This window comes from Sturnira hondurensis, unplaced genomic scaffold (assembly GCF_014824575.4).
Source record: "Sturnira hondurensis isolate 20B ecotype Veracruz unplaced genomic scaffold, ASM1482457v3 Scaffold0025370, whole genome shotgun sequence".
NCBI lineage: Eukaryota > Metazoa > Chordata > Mammalia > Chiroptera > Phyllostomidae > Sturnira > Sturnira hondurensis.
Window position 1 is genome coordinate 10,179,910 of NW_028098001.1, and position 18,106 is coordinate 10,198,015.

The following is an 18,106-nucleotide window of genomic DNA, read 5'->3' on the forward strand; positions in this document are numbered from 1 at the left end:
CAGGCCTGTGCTCAATCCACTGAGCTACAAACCACAGTTTTCTTTTTGTTAGGAATAGCTAGTCATCTCATTTCTCCCTTAGAATACTTTAATTTCACCAAGGATAAAGATGAAAATCGTGACTATGGCCCAGAATGCGTGGTCTGATCCATACCTCCCTCTCTAACCTCTTTATTTTTGCCTTTCTGGCCATAAGATCCCCTTTCAGATCCAGAAATGAGTCAGGCTTCTTCCTATGGCAGTGTCTGCACAAATGCTGCTCTCTCCTCCCAGAATATTCCCCCCTCCCCCGCTCTTTAAATCTCATCTAAAGCATAGTTTTCCTCAGACAAATCTTACCGATCACAGTATCTGGGTCAAATCCATCTGCTGTGGGCTCTCGTTACAATTTATTTTTCCCTTGTGGCAGTAGGAGTGTTAGGTATTTATGGAATTTAAAAATTGATGTCTCTCTCCTCACTGAATTTTAAGTTCCATGAAGGGCAAGGAACATGTTGTTTTACTCATCGTTATATCCCTTGCCATTAACGTGGTGCCTGGCCCGAGGAAGTACTTACTGCTCATGGAATGAATGGATGCAGTATGGCCAGAGCAGGGGCTGGCAAACTGCAGCCTCTGGGCCAAATACAGTCCACTGTCTGTATCTGTAAAGTTTTATTGCAACATAGTTATGCCCATTTATTCATGCATTGTTTATGATTGCTTTTGTGCTGAACAGCAGAGTTAATTCTGGGACTGATTCCACATGACCACAAACCCTAAAATATTTATCTTGCCTATATTGTACAGAAAGAGTTTGCCTATCTCTAGTCTAAAGGACCGAGTTTAGAAGAGTTGGTGGAAGTTGAAGTAGGAGTTAGGTTGGCTAAGGTAGGTTTGAATTTGGAATGTGAGAATGCTCACTTTGTTTTCAGTGTGGAGAAGAGATTGAATGGGAGCAAATGGAAAGGATGTTTCTGTAATCCAAATATGTGATGATGGTGCCTTGTTCTGCGAAAATGCCAGTGAAGCTAGAAATAGACAGACGATTGGTTGTTGATGATGAAGTTGAGGAAAGAGTCAAGGATGGAGCCTAGGTTTCTGTCTTGACGAACTGGTAGAATGGCAGGTCAGTAACTGAGAATGAGAAAAATGAGAGGCATTGTAACATGTGGATGGTAAGACCCTGGAGTCTGGAGTCACACTGATTTGCTTTGCCTCTTACTAGCTGTAGACTTTGATGAATTTACTTACTTCTCTGACTTTTAGTTTTTTTATCTATGGCAGAAAGTTATATAATATCTTTGATTGTTTTCTTTGAAATGAGAGGTATGATTAGGAGTTTGATGGGAATAAAGGAGGTCTGACAGACCTGCTGGAGGGAACTAGAGAGCTGCTGACTGTGAAGCACAAAAGGGTTCAGTCATCCTGGGTGTTGGGGATCCAGGTGAACGTAAATATCACAAATATATCGTGGCACCAGGCTGAGCAGCCTTAGCTCAAGAGTTTAGGAATAAGCAGGGCCGAGATGGTCAGTTGGATGTATCTAGGCTGGGTGGTTTCCTGTACTTGTCCAAAGAAAGGGCAATGGGATAAGAGCCAAGGTCAAAGTGGTGGCCATAGCACTAACCTGGACAGGGAGGGAATTAGACATAAAAGGACAGAGAGATAGGCCTAGACTGAAAAAGGCCTAGAAAAAGGCCAGAAAAAGGCCTAGACTGTCCCATTAGTTAAATAATAGTTATAATGGGGGTAACTGAATAAAGAAAGGAGATTATAGACCTTGAGTGAAGCATGCTAGTGTAGTACTTCCCAGAAGGATTGGGTATGAGTGATGGTAAGCATCGAGATGAAACCGAGCAGGAAAGTCACCACAGGAAAAGGTAGATGCCATTGGAAATGAGGCAGTCAAAGAAAAGTTTGAATGTAAAATGGGGATGATAATGTTTTTCTTATACGCTTTAGATTGAGGACAAAATTATTATTTCTGAAAATACCCTATCAATTAAACTGTACTTTATAAATATAATTTGAACGGAAACTATATAAAAATGGTTAAGAATACAAATTTAGATAAAAAATTCACTATGCTAAAGTTCTTTAGTATGACATAGTTATGAATATATAATGTGTTTAGAAACAATGAGCCTGGACCTGGCCAAGGTGGCTCAGTTGGTTGGAGTGTTGTCCTGTAGTCACAGTTTTAATTCCCTGTCAGGGCACACACCCCGTGTGTGGGTTCTAGTCCCAGGTGGGACACACACAGTAAGGCAGTAGATTGGTGTTTCTCTCTCACATTGATGTTTCTCTCTCTCTCTGGTTTCTTAACAAAAAAAGCAATGGGAAAACGTCCTTGGGTGAGGAAATAAACAAACAAGCAAATAATCAAATAAACACAATGAGTCTCTTTATACCTTTGAAGCACACTATAGTAACTGGTCAATCTTTCTTCTCCTCAGATCCTTTGTGATGTTGGTTGTATTGTTACATTAGTGCCATTTTCATGACAAAGATCCCACATAATTTGAACTTTGCTTTCTTCTTTTTTGTATTAAACCTCTTTTTGAATATTTATTAATAAGAAGTGAATGTTTGGAAGATATCAGGAAGGAAATACAAACAATCTAATTTTAATTAGATGGTTACCCTAACTTGAAGATACAATGTATGTGTATAGTGATAGAGTATCTTTGATGCTACAAACATAAGCTATGTAACTCAGTGTCTCAAAGTCACTTAGTAATTCATTTTGCAGTGGTCCCTAAAATAGCCACCAATTAATTGTTGATTAAAACTATACTGTCCTTTTCTAAATAATCTCTTATCTTTTGAATTTGTAGATCCCACAGAAATGTTCATATAGAAATTAAAAGTCAGTGTTACATAATTTTGAATCATTATGTAGAATTAATAGACATCAAAGAAAAAGTATGCTAAATTCCAATCATCAAACAAAATTAACAGTTAGGAATTAGGGTAAGAATTCCTATCAACTAAGGCAGAGAATTTGGATGTCAAGGCCTGGGCTGCATCAGAATTAGTCAAGAGCACAAGAAATCAGAGGCAGATGCCAAGCCCAGGCCAAGAGCCTGTGGGGTTTCCCTGAGGACCCATAGCAGAATATTCTGTCCAGCAGGTGTCACCAGTGGAGGCGTTCAGTAACTGGTTTTTCATTCCCACTGATCTGCCATAAAAGATAATCTGCACATACATAGTCTGTTTATTTTCATATAGGAGTTTTAGAGTATTATTACCTTAGCCAACAAAAAAAAAAACATTTTGAGAAAAATGAACCTAATATCTGATGAAAGAAAACTTTGGCAAGTTATTAGATTTCTGACTAGAAATGACCAAACCATTTTGTGCATTTCTCCATACCCAAAATAATGTCATTAGTGACACATTTTTCCCATATGTTTCCATTTTACCTTTTTAACCTTATGTTTTTACCATTTTGCCCACAAGTGTAATAGTTTCCCCACTGTGGGCATAGAAATTTCCTTCCAATGCCAACAAAAATAATTATGTAACTATTACAGTCTTACCATGTAAATAAATGTTTTTACTCTGTAGGCTTGGGGAAATTTTCTTATTTTTCTTTTTTCTTTTTAACAGTGTGTTATTTAAAGATAATGTTTTATGAAAATAATTTAAAAAATACTTAAAATTCTACTCTATTAGCCATCTAAAATCATCTTAAATGATAGAGATTTTGGTTCAAAATTTATTTAGACCTTAATGCATTCTAATTATAAATTATTTTTCACTGAAAAAAAGGTGTGAGTGAAATCTATTAAGAAATTGGGCATTTAATTAAATAACCTGGACACCATCAAACTTTAGCAAATTCACCAAAAGAGTAGGTCTTACCTCTGGTCATTTCAAATCAACTGCAAAAAGAGATCCCACCCCCCGCCCCCCAATAGCCTCTTTGGCTCCTAGTTTGATTATTAAAGTTTTTTTAAAATAAGGTAAATGTATACTAATCTTATTACAAAATGCTTTGATAATTGAAAAGATAAAAATCAGACATGATCAAACAGATGTTTTACAAAAGAATGAATACCATTGCCTAGAAAACATATTTTAAAATTTAACCGTACAACTAACTTTTAAAAAAGCATATGAAACAGCAGAAGCTGGTATTCTCCATCAAGCTGGCAAAGAGTTTTATTATCATCCCAACTGTTAATGATGTTTTTAAGGAAATGAGCACTCTCATACATTCAAGATAGAAATATAAATTACTAGAACTCCTGGAGAAGCAACTTGTGTCAGAAACGTTGAAAACATTCAGATCTTTTATCCAATAATTTTGTTTTTAGCAATTTATCTTGAGCAAGTAAAGATATGTAAAACAAATGTACAAAGATATTTATTTATTTTAGGTACTTTTTCATTTTTAAAACAGATACAATTGATGTGGAACATTGTGTTGGTTTTAGTTGTATAACATAATGATTTGGTACATGTATATACTGCAAAATGATTACCACAGTAAGTTTAGCTAACATTTGTCACCACATACAGTTATAATTTTTTTCTTTAAGATTAACTCTCAACAACTTTCAAATACGGTATTGTTAGCTATAGTCACCACTTTGTATACTATATCCCAGGACCTACTGTCTTAAAACTGGAAGTTTGTATATTTCAACCCTCTTCACTCATTTAGCCCATCCTCCACCCTCAGCCTCTGACAACCCCAGTCTGTTTTCTGTATCCGTGAGTTTGGATTTTTGTTTTAGATTCCACATATGAGTGGGAGTATTTGTGTTTCTCTGTCTGGTATATTTCACTTAGCATAGTGCTCTCAAGGCTCATCCCTGTTGTCCCAAATGGTAGGATTGTTTTCCTTTTCTGTGGCCGAGTAAATATTTCACTGTCACACATATGTTTTCTTACCCGTTCATCCACGGCTGGGCAGATAGGTTGTGTCTGGGTCTTGGCAGTTGTAAATAATGCTCCAGTGGACATGGAGGTGGCAGATATTTTATTTTTGAGACAGCAGTTTCATTTTCTTCAGATAAATGTCTAGAAGTAGAACTACTGGACCCTAGGGTTGTTCTTTTTAAATTTTTTCCAGGAACCTCCATATTGTTTTCTGTAGTCACTCCACTGTTTACATTTATGCCAACAGCACACAAGGTTCCCTTTGCTCCACGTCCAGGCCAGCACTTTGTGTCTCTTACCTTTGCGATCACAGCCACACGAATAGTGTGAGGTGAGGCTTCTTTGTGGTTTTTTCCTGCATTTCCCTGACAATTAGTGATGTGGAGCACCTGTTCATATACCTGTTGGCCATTCTTCTTTGGAAAAATGTCTGTTCAGATAAGCATTTTATCGTTACCTTATTTTTGATACAAAAAAATAAGAATAATCTAAATATCTAAAATAAAGGTTTGGATACATAGATGATCATATACCTATACTATGGAATATTATATGAAATATTTTAAAAATATATATTATTGATTTAGTGAGATAATCATAAGATAGTTTTAAGTGATGAAAATATATTAAAGTAGTAAGCATGGCTTGAGATACTTTTTATAAAATTCTCTTGAACTTGCATACATTGGGTTTAGAAAAAAATGATAAGACTACACATCAAAGGTTTTAGTGTCCTAATTTGTCTAGTTACCACCAGCCTCATAACTCAAACCAATTCCCCCCACTGCCCTCTGGATTTGGAATCTTTCAGCAACAACTTGGTACCTCTACTAAGTTATAATGATATGTAGTTACATAAATATGTGTAGTCACTGTGAATGTGTAGCCAAAGGCACTCTGTGATCTCATCCCAACACCTCCCAGCTGCACACCACTTTACATTCTAAAAAGCTGCATTTGCGTCAGCAACACTGTGATACTCACAGTTTCACTACTTTCTACGTTCCCTCTCACATTTTGGGAGGCTCAGTCCACCAATGCAGCTTGTATTCTAGAACTTTAGCTTAAGGTGAGTCGGTTGAGCTATTTCTTCAAGGAATCTTCCTTATCAGTCTGGTTCTTTTCTCTTAACACTGCTCAGATTCCACAGAACAGATTTTTCCAGTTTCTCTTCTGATAGTGACTTTCTGTTTGGATTAGCTTTCTGCCGTTGTTCTTTGAGCCAAGTGGGAAAATAATGGGGGGCCTCCATATTGTCTGTAAACTTTCAATTAATCTTGTTTACAAGTGTGGTATCATTGCACACAATTATTCCTGGAGTCTTATAGTACAGAGACCCTCTCTCGAAAGTAGACTTTGCGTTTTTCTCTAGGCCTCAGTGTGGGAGCACCAGTGGTCTGCTAGAGGGGCAGGGAAGGATACCTGGGGTATGGACACCTAATAGATTTTTGACTAGCCTCCTGTTATTAGCCTCTTCTTCACCACCCCCGGCCCCTTCCTGAAGTACTTGGTGCCTCCTACACCTAGGCCTTTTGAGACTTTTGCTCTATCAGTATGATTGTTTCTTAGAATTCCCCATGACTGGCCAAGAATCCAGCTTCTGGAGTCAACCAAGTCAGCTGCCATTTACCCATCTGCCCTCTGGCTCCTAAAATGTTAATGCTATTCTATTCCGGTTTCCTTGATTTGAAAAAAAAAATCTCCTTTCTGTTGTTTTAGTAGAGTTTGTTGGGAAGAAAGAAAACTGTATTTTGTGTTCGGTCTCTCATCTTTAGCACTGATTCCGGCCTCCTTGTCTGCACGTGCTTTTCCGGTGCAGCGCAGTGTGCCCTGCTGCCCGAGGTCCGGGGCCTCTCCCTCTAACCCCTCAGTGCTGTGCTCAGGCAACCCACTCGAAATGCCTTGGCCCTGCCCAAACAGATTTGCTCCTCCCGCGGCTGCTGCTAGTCCCTGTACTTTACCTGGTCTATTTATTAGCACATGAGGATTTCAATGATTAGATTACATGTCAGTGTCCTCACTGGTTATATATGGTAATTATCAGACTAATGAATTGTTGTATTAGTAGGGATCATTCTTTGATAAAAGATAAGACTGACATTTAATAACCATAGAAAAACACAGGATAACTAACTGGTGACTCATTTTAATGTTAAAATGCACGAATACAAATAGAAGTTTCTAAAACTTCTCTTAGGATGTTTTCATCTCTTCAGCTTACTTACAGTGTTAAGCACTGAGTATTCTTTAAAACACAGTGATAGAAGCAAGACAAACATTGGCCCTTCTTTCCCTGATTGACTGAAAGTGTAGCTGTCAATCTCAAAACAAAAGTTATTTCAGAATAATTTACTGTGAAAACTCACATTATTATGAAATATCAACTGGCCACATTTACTCCTTGGCTGCACTGACATTTAAATCAAGGTTATGCCGGAAGGTCCGACCAGGCCATGTATAAGAATCATGTTTAAGTATTGTTCGAGTGGTGCTAAAGATATCTGTCTGACTTTATTCTTTAATACTTTGTTTTTTAAAAAATTATTGTTCAGATTACAGTTGCCCCCCCCCCTTTGCCCCTTGTTCACCCCATCCCCATTCCCTATGAAGGTAAGTTTAGGTGTTTCATTATGTCCTCAGAAAGTATCATAGAATTTACATTTTTAAAATATTTTATTTATTTATTTTTAGAGAGAGAGGAAAGGAAGGGGAAGGAGAGGGAGAGAAACATCAATGTGTGGTTGCCTCTCACTGGGGACCTGGCCTGCAACCCAGGCATGTGCCCTGACTGGGAATTGAACCAGCAACCCTTTGGTTCCTAGGCCCGTACTNCCCCATTGTTCACCCCATCCCCATTCCCTATGAAGGTAAGTTTAGGTGTTTCATTATGTCCTCAGAAAGTATCATAGAATTTACATTTTTTAAATATTTTATTTATTTATTTTTAGAGAGAGAGGAAAGGAAGGGGAAGGAGAGGGAGAGAAACATCAATGTGTGGTTGCCTCTCACTGGGGACCTGGCCTGCAACCCAGGCATGTGCCCTGACTGGGAATTGAACCAGCAACCCTTTGGTTCCTAGGCCCGTACTCAATCCACTGAGCTACACCAGCCAGGGTTATAGAATATACATATAAATATAAGGCTCTGATATCCAGTGTAGACAGAGGCTTATTTTGCCTTAACTGGGATATGTGTGAACTTAAAACATTTTGAGGTATAATACAGAATGATCTAGCATAATCATGTAAAAATAAGTTTCTGAATGTGGATAGGAACTTTTGGCATATTTTATTGTCTAATTGTGTGTACATAGTTCTATTTAAAATCAGAACAGTAATACAAGTAGAGATTGCTGATGATACTCCAACTTTGACTCTTCAGTGGGTCAGTCTCATGGTGCTGGTAGAACCTCAAAGTTGGAAGGGAGCTTAGAGTCCCTCAGATCCAAATTTCTGGCCAACTTACTTCAAAAAAGCCTGAAATAGAAATGGCTTGAGATACTATTTGTAAATAAGTACTTATTGGTGACTAGATACCTGTATGTCTCTAATAAAAATTTTTTTCATGTATTTAACTATTCTAGTGAATATTTATAGATGTATGAGACAAATACCATTCTAATATTGCCATGGTATCTTCCCTACATAGATCAGCCATATATTTAAATGGACTTTCATTTTAAATAATCTATAGGAGAATGGCTTTTGCATAAAGTATGACTTAGTATAGTTCATAATTTATTACAATGGTGACTCAAAATTGCAAGCATTTTATTTTGTTCCAAAACAAAAACACATGCAAACATACATGTCTGCAGTAACTATAATTTATTGTGATCTTACCTATGACTACAAAATTGTATAAGAAAGAAACAAATAACCAAAAGATTGAAAAGAGCAAATACACTGTTTTTAGTGTTCGACGTGCATAATACTTCATCATTGTGCCACTCATCGGGCCTATTCTAGTCTGTGTGATTGTTGTTATGTAACTAAATCAGTGTATTTAAAGTTTAACTAGGCTTTGTTATCCAGCTGAGTGATCTAGGAATCATTGTAGGTGGAGTGTTACTTTAGAAGAGTAAAGTGTAGACACAGCTGGAAAGTACTGCAAGATGCTGCAAGATTTTATTTCAGACATGAACCATAAAGAAGTTGAAGTATGTAATTATGTTCAAAGCAAAACAACTGCTCTGTGATTTGTGGAAGCTTATATGGCAAAGTAGGAAAATTACAACTAGTGAAGTTTCTATGACCGAGAGGAAAGCTCAACTTTTATCCTAAATAAATTTTACATTAATTTTGTCCAGCACCTTTGGGATCCACAAATGATTATCATAGGTAAGAAGCCAATTAAAGAATGCTGCAACATCAGGTTTTTAAATTACTATTAACTGTTAATTTTACTAACTGTTAATTTTTTTACTACTGTTAATTTTTCAGATTGAAAGTTAAAACATTAAATGCCAAATTACCAAAAACATCATTACCACCCATGTTACTATCAACAAGCACTTACTGTGTGCCTACTTTGTGTAGAGGGCATTGGTCATAGATTTCAGAGCCCCAAGAATAATTAGGTAGAAGAATCTAATAGCACTTAGTACTCTGATCTCATTTAGTACAACTATTTTGCAGATAACGAAACTGAGGTACACAATAAAATTTCAAAGTAATTCAGCCAGTAAACAGGGTTAGCTGGAATCCACATCAGAATCCAAACCCATGCTCTTACTCATTGCATCACCAAATTAAGTCCCAGAATCTTCTTTTGGGGAAGTTTCAAGAGTATATGACAACAAAACAAAACAAGCAAGCAAAATGTAACCAAAGACACTTAAATACAGAACGTGCTGACAGGGTCCAGAGGGGAGAGGGGAGAGAATCACAGGGCAAAAGGGGATGGACTCACATGAACAAGTATAAAGGACACATGGACAATAACTAAGGGTGGGGGGCGGAAATGGGAGGGAGATGGGGAGCACTGGGTGGGGCAGGGCTGGGAATACAAGAAAGAAAACTGTACTTGAACAAGAGTTAAATAAAAATTTTAAAAAAGAGTATATGAAAATATTGAGGTCAATAGCCTGAGAGTTTCACCTCATATGCAAGGATGGGATCAGACAGCCATCGGTTCCCTTTTTGTACCAGTTAACCTGTTATTTAATGATTTCAAGGTGCGAGGAAAGAGTTGAAGCTCAGAAATGGGCCACATCTGTTTGAGGATTTCTCAAGGACATCTGTTACTTCTTTTAGGAACAGCATCTGTTGCCGTCGCAGGTGTCCTTGCGGCTCTTCGCATAACCAAGAACAAACTGTCTGACCAAACAGTACTCTTCCAAGGAGCTGGAGAGGTACCTGCCTTGCGTAACCTTTACGTCCTCCTAAACTAATGAGCATGGAATACATTGTAATTATTCATTAACCTGAAGTTTGAAGTATTTGCTCAAATTTTTAGTATATTGTAGGTTTTATTGAAAGAGAAATTAAGAAATTGAGCCATATTGATATTTCTTAGGAGACTTTAGAGGTGTAGAGATATTTTTCATAGTCTTAAATGGGTAAGATTATAGATGTCGCCATAGGTTCTTACTATGTTTATTTAAGGTGCCGTGCAATAACAAGACGCTTCCAACGTACGCTCACAGATAAAAGACTCTAAGACATATTTAAGCCATGATATTTGACGCTAACTTTTACAATGTCCAGTGGCACCTACAAAAGTTTTCTTAATTTGACTCACAGTTCATTGTTCACACACAGGATAATATTCAAGTTTATAGGGAACATATTTTGAATTAGAGACTCATTGTTCATTTCAACTATTCACACCCGAAAGAACCAAAACATTTTAAATGGTTGGGAGGCGATGGCAGGAAGACAGAATTATGCTGTTTTTTTTTCTATAAATTTTTCCTTTGAAAGAAGAAAACTAGACTTCAATACTAATAATTCACCCCCAAAGTAGAAATTAAAATGTCAGTTGAGTTTAGCTTCTTGTGAGAAAACTGTCAAAATCTGTTTAGGATGATAGGATGTAATAAATAGAGAAATACTCTGTGGCTATATATATTTTAGGAAGCTTTATATTTACAAATACAATTATGAATAAATATATAACACTCGTAGAAATTGTATATATTGTATTGGTTTTAATTTTACTTGTTCTTAAAAGAAAACACAGAAGCCTAGAACTTAAATGCCAAGATACAGATGTGAAAATAGTCAGAATGTAAATCACAAATTCATTTTCACATTGAAATAAAAATCAAGGCTAAACAATAGTTCATTAAAATTTGAGGGTTTTTAAAATGTCTATGGATTGTTACATGCTTTACTTATTTTTAGTAAACGTCTTTGATTTTCCAAAGCATTTTGTGGAATGGCGCAGGCCATGCTTGCTAAGTAGGGCAGAAGGACAGAAGTGTTCATGGTTGGATGATTCGAAGCGGTCGTCCCTTTGTTCCTGGTAAGGTTTTGGAAATTTCACAGACTGTGACTAAGTTTATCAAATACTAAAGAAATTCATTCCTTCAATCTTGCAAGAAATTTGACAGTAGTTTCTTTCTCCAAAGTAAGAGAGTAAATAAATGCTTGGGAACACAGATTTTATGCGTTTCATTTTATTGCCTGATTGGTCAAGTTCCCATCCAAATACCAGGCTTCCTTCTAATTCAGTTAGAGGACCTTTGCCCAACAGTAAACATTACACAGTCCAGTAAACAAGACTGACCAGATCATTATTTTAAATTCAATATTTTCTTATTTGGAGCAAAACCTAGTTGTATTAACAGGATTAAAAATACTGACAATCAAGGATATAATTGCTGTATTTGTGGCTAAATAGGAAGCTACCTAATAGTGATTCTGTTGTGATAGGAAGAGTAAATAATTGTTATTTAGCTTAAACCAGTTGTGACAAAAATACTTTGTTCCCAGTACAAATGAATAGCTCTTTAGGTCATTAAACTGGCCCATTTTGGAGTACCTTATTAACAAGAGACAACGTGGAGTGAAATTTAACTTACTAAGATATTATTATGTGGAACAAGTTTAAAATTTTTTGTTTTCATAATCTTCTCTCAGGCTGCCTTAGGGATTGCAAACCTGCTTGTTATGGCCATGGAAAAAGAAGGTTTACCAAGGGAGAAAGCCGTAAAAAAGATATGGATGGTTGACTCAAAAGGATTGATAGTTAAGGTAAGATTTTGTTGTTTTAACCAGGATAAACTCAATATCATTCCAGATGAGCATCTCAAAGACTACTTACTATATTCACCTGAACCACACCTGACGCTGTGTTCAAAGGGTGGCCATTATCTGTGAATGACCATGTCATCCAGGGATGCTGATACCCTTCTGAACAAAGAAGAAAACTATGGCTCAGCTATAGACTCTGTCTGTGAGGTGATGTGAATAGGCTGTACCAGTTGTTAGTCCACTTGAATTAGGTTAGTGTCCAAGTGAGGTAATTTCATAATCAGAGCAGGAACTGAGTCATAGATATGAAAAACATTGGGATAGTGGCCAGTGGGGAGGGGTGTCTGTAGGAAGGGAAAAGGTGAAGGGATTAAGAAGTATAAATTGGTAATTATAGAATAGGCAGGGGATATTAAGAGCAACTATAGGAAATGAAGTTGCCAAAGGACTTCATGACCCATGGACATGAACAAAGGAGAGGGCATTGCCTGAAGGAGCAGGGCGGGGGTGCTGAGTGGAGGGGAGCCAAGAAGGAAAAATTGGGACAACTGTAAAAATAACAATAAAATACAATTAAAAAAAGGTTTTTTCTATCCTGGCCAAGGTGGCTCAGTTGGTGAGAGCACTGTCCCCGACTGAAAGGTAGTGGGGTTGATCATTGGTCCAGGCGCAAAGGATCCAGGGTCTGTGGGCGTGCAGGGGGCCACAGTTGGTGTTTCTCCCTCATACTGATGCTCCTCTCTCTCTCCCTTTCTCTGCCCCTCTTCATCTCTCTCCAAAAGCAATGAAAAAATGTTCTCACGTGAGGATAAAAAGAAAAGTTTATGTTTCTGATCCAATCGTTTTCATTCTCAGAATCTACCTTGTAGAGACAGAGATGTGTACAATGTTTTATGTATGAGGATATTATCACAGCTCTTTGCTTACAATAGTGATATATTTTATCATGCTTTAATTGTAGTAGTGGTATTTCATACTTTAAATTTTGGAGTAACCATGTACATATAACTTAGAGGCTTTAAATAGTTTTCAAAGAATTATAAATAACATTAAAGATTTTAAAATATAATGTAATGTAAAAAAAGGGAAACATGATCTTATCTATAACAATTTTATTTAAAAATTGAGTTACATATAAAAGGAAATGCATCACATACATATTACTTTAAACTAGTATTGTTTTTATTGTCTTTCTGTATATTCTAAATTCTACCTAGTAATTGTATTCCTTCAAAGTTAGAAAAAATGTTTGTTTTTTGAAATTAATATAAACAGACAAATTTTACCTTGAGTGAAGAAAAAGTATATCATAACTTTTGTGGCAAATGAGCATCTATAACGTAGCGAAATAAGACAGAAATCACTTTTATATCTTCTGAGAACAAATAATTTTATAAAGTGGCAATTTAATTGTTTATATCTGAAAAAACAAAGTTTTAAATTTCTTGTCTAAAAAATTTCTATTGCTTTGAAGAATCAATATACACTGGTTATATAACAAATATTGTAGTCATGGAATAATAACACAGAAAACGAAATTGCCTTTGGATCAGGCGTTATGTTAGACTTTGGGGACACAATAAGCACCTTCGCCTCAGGAGGCTCACAGCCTACTAGGAAAAAGTTCAAGTCAGGAGTTACAGTTCTACCTAAAAATGTAGAAACCTGTCCTTGATGGCAGGGGTGCACAGAGGTGTAGCTCCCAGCATCATTGAAGGGGTTCATAGGAATGCTGAGGAAGATTCTGAGGCAAGATGTCTTTCCAGCCAAGTTGGAAAGGAAGAGTCAGGGGTTTCTCTGCAGTCCACAGGTATTGTCATCAAGAAAAGTGGAGAGGCAAGGTCAGTTTTCAGATCTTGATTAAAGCTAGGGATCGTGTCTTTCTTCATCTCTTCACAGCCCTACACAGTGTCTAGTGCATAATTGATAATACTGAAAATATTTTGTTAATAAGTGAATTAATGAATGGCTTTTGTGACAGAAGAACCACATTTGAAAAAGAAAATATTTTAGTATAAGAAACATTTAGGGATTAGGTTTGAAGGGAAGCAGATGACAGATGACAAAGGTGCTTCTAAATCCTGAAAATGAGCAGCTGAGGAAACACATGGAGGAGGTTTGCCTCTGGTCACTCTGATGGCATTGGGGAGGGTGGGCTAAAATGAGGTGAAAGTGAGGGAAGGAAACACGTAACAAAGCTGTGGCAGTAATACTGATAGAAATTAATTGGGGCATAAAATGAAGTAGCGATGGTTGGCATGAGTGAAAAGGTTTGATTCCGTAGATATTTAGGAAATAGGGTTATTAGTGTACTTGGTAACTAAGTGTAGGGAGAGGAGTAGGGTGGAGTAGAGGAAGGAGTCTAGCAGGATCCTGTGATGTCTAGATAGTGAGGCGGCCATTAATGTACACAAGGAATAAAGAATGAACCAGGTTAAGAGGAAGCTAATGAGATCAGTTTTGGACACAGCAAATTTAGGGTGGCTGTGAGATATCTGACCATGTGCCCTTGGCATTTGGGGGTAAAAGACTGAGGCTCAGGTTACGGGTCCGGGCTCCTGAAGATAGAGATCTGGGGATCATCAGCCTGTAAGTCGTTGGAGCCATGGGAAAGGGTATGCAAATTGTGCTGTGCATTTGCAGGTAGTGCACTCCAGAATCCAGGAAAAGTGAAAGTCTGTGCTTGTGGTTTTGTGATTTCTAGTGACTTTTTTAATGTGAAATCTTCATAAAAATATATAGATTTTAACATCTCAAATAATTTTAACATAGACTACTGAACTGAGAATTCAAAGTCCATAGATTATAATACTTGGAATAACTGTGAAGTTGTTGCTAGACATAATCAGTCACTCTTACTTCATGTCCTTTACTTGCCAAAATAAAGAACTGCATATATTCTGCTTGCCAAGGTAAATAAAGTTACATTTTAAAGGTTGTTTTATATTTAATAGCTGGTGCAGTATTTAATGTAAAAGAAACAAATGAAGCTTCAGTTAACCACTTTTTCTTTCGTGTTTTTAAAAAATCAAAATTATGCTGATTTTTATTGAAGAACTAATAAACCTTAGAATAACTAGTAAATTAGTATAATCTTGCTTTCAAATTTACCTGATTTTTGTTTGTTATCCTTTATCCTTAGTACTTTATGACATTTCCTCAAAATCAGTAATAATCATTTTAGTAATTTTATTAACTTGCAATTTTTATTGTTTATAACATGTGAAAATATTTAAAAGTTTTAAATAAAAATTCTTATTAGTCAAACTATTTTACTTGTTAAAGAGAATAAAACCAGAACTAACTAAATAAATAAACTGTAAGGTTAACATATTTATGGAGTTATATCATCAGACTTGATAAGTATTATTCTAACAGGCTCTTCTGTTTTATTTTTAACATCACATATATATGATTTTCCATCATATATATGTGATGTCCACATGTGCAGTGGAATGAGTTTATGCTGTAAATATCAGTGTTTTAAATAATTCATCATTACCAGTAAGGTTGATTGAAATTGGCTATAAGGTCACTGATAATACTTAAATACTTTAGGTTAGTATTTTATAACAATATCCGTTTAGCCAGCTAGTATGAAATATAAATAAGCTAGTATTTAGTTTAGTGAAAATCCTTCCAAAATAAAAATTAGAGGATAAATAGAGTACGGAAGGGATAAAAGAAGGAAGATTGCCAGCATGAGTAATATTTGCATTTGGCAATTATAATTTGGAACATTTTTGGAGATGACAAGAAGCCACAAAACAAACCAATCCAGACTCAATGTATTCTGTAAGTAAAGACATGCTTGCTTTAACTAATGAACCAATGAATGCTAAGACAGAAAAGTCAAAATAAAAAAATAGGGTATTAATAGGTATCATGAAGGATTGACTGTATCCTACCCAGAATAAGCCTGTAGAATTTTGTTTTGATTTTAGTTTTGTTCTCTTTTAAATACTTCTGTTTTGAATTAATTTAATTTTTTTTACTTTATAGTTAAATGTTTGGTTCCTGTAGAAAGAGAATGAATTAAGATATTTTATATGTTGTAGGAGTAGTTTTGACAGTGCAGTTATTTCTTTCCCAGGAGTTTATTTTTTAGGTCTAGGACTTGAAATTCCATATAGAGGAAAAGTTTTTCTTTCCTGTAGGATATTATCAGCATTTTAGCCAGTGATGCTATCACCACCTTGAATGATGGTCAATACATTTCATACACTGTGGTTTAAAAAAATTCTAACTCCTAAAAACTTTGAAGCTTGGTGAAAAGTATCTGGCTTGATTTTTTCCTCTCTTTTCTATTTCATATAAACTGTGATCAATATACCATATACATATGTATTAAAAAGAGTAGAGACAAAAGATTATGTACATGAGCCTTTTAGACAGCCAGAAAATTGTGGATATTGATATTTAACAGTACAGAATTAAACATTGATGGCATTAACAACCTATTATCTTAAATCATGACAACTCTGCACCCTTGTTATGCTCTAGCATGGAAAATACTTTTGTCACATTATTTGTCTTTTTTAAATCTGTCCTGAGATGACGAAACACAGATCTGAGGTTTGTAACAAGCTCACATACCTTCATTGCGAGTGTTGTAGTGAAATGTTTCAGACACTGTGCACAGATCCAAAGAAGGACTACGTAGCTTCAACTCCAGCGAACCAAGGGCATGACAAAAAGCACGGGTCCGTGACATGGGGCCAATTGTCCAAGCAGATGCGGATTCAAGGAAGGCACTTATGGAAGAGTTCTGTGTTTGTGTGTGCAGGAGGGAATACGTATTTTTCAGTGGCAATCTAGAATTAATGTTTTATACCTGTCCTGGGTCATGGAGTGCTAACCCCAAATCTCGACAATCCGCCACTTATCCTCCGACCCTTATGGGAATGTTACGTGCTTTTGATAAAGGTAATAATTCATTATGTTGTACCTTCTTTTCCACCATACCAAGAATCAGCACAAAATAAGGGGGGGAGATAAAAGAAATAATAGCATTCAAAGGAAATTTTCAGGCATCTATATGTATTTGGTGTCATTACAGATTCTTAGAAAAAAAGAAAACCTATAGAATTTGGGGTTTCTGAGATAAGTGCCCACAAGCACTTTGCCAAGAGATGACAAAGAGCTGAAGTGCTAAGGGTCCTGGAAAGGAGGAATGAAGGCAAAACAACTCTGTGTCTATATTCAGTTGAAGTAATCAGCATAAAGAATGTGGATTCCAAATTAGATTTTGAAAAAAGGAGAAAAATGACCATCGGTACATAAAGTAGAAGTCCAAAGGTAGAGGCAGTGGCCTTAATTTTACCAGTTCCATAAACAGTCACATTCTAATACTTTTTAAAATCTAAACCAGCTGAGCACAGCGTCTTTGAAAATGGTATAGAAAACACTTAGGAGACCTTTATTTTGTCTTGTGGGTCTTCTGTTTTTGGCAAGTGAAGCCCTTCAGTAATGCTAGTATTACTATTTCGTGATTCCTGGCCGCCTTTCAGTGTTCTCTCAGCCATCATCAGTCACCGCCAGCAGTCAAGCCTGTGGGGTGCGGCCGTGTTACGTTTCTCACCAGAGGCGCGTCTTCAGGCCAAGTTCTGGCTAAGCCAGGTGGGCGCTGCCAGTGCCGTTGCTGTGATGGAGGAAGGAAGATGCTCGTGAGAAGAGCATCCAGCCTTTATTTTCAGACAGTGTTTATCTATCTTCTTTATGATTTGCTTCTCATTCCAAGAAAACCCAGGGGTTTAACTGACATTAAATATTTTTCATTGTACCTCAGGGTGTCACCCAAAAAGCAGTACTAGAGGTCTGTAATTGTCACTTGACATTATTCTGTAGCTTTCCTTCTTTAGAACTCATCATTTTATACTTTAAAACATATCACCGCCTTTTAAAAAGGGGTATCTGCTAGAGATCTGATAAATCCTTTAGTGCAGTGGTTCTCAAAACTAATTGTTTTAATCACTTGGGAAGCTTAAAAAAAAATAAGCACAGCCCTGGCTTGGTAGCTCAGTTGGTTAGAGCAT

At 36.5% G+C, this 18,106-nt stretch overlaps 1 protein-coding gene across 1 annotated transcript in view; it reads left to right on the forward strand.

Moving 5' to 3' along the window:
- The window catches only part of ME1 (malic enzyme 1), a 157,833-nt gene that overhangs the window by 123,175 nt on the left and 16,552 nt on the right, over positions 1-18,106 (forward strand). The window contains exons 8-9 of the mRNA XM_037039460.1: positions 10,128-10,225; positions 11,958-12,071. Of these exons, the coding sequence (XP_036895355.1) occupies positions 10,128-10,225; positions 11,958-12,071 (212 nt within the window). The remainder of the gene's footprint in view (positions 1-10,127; positions 10,226-11,957; positions 12,072-18,106) is intronic.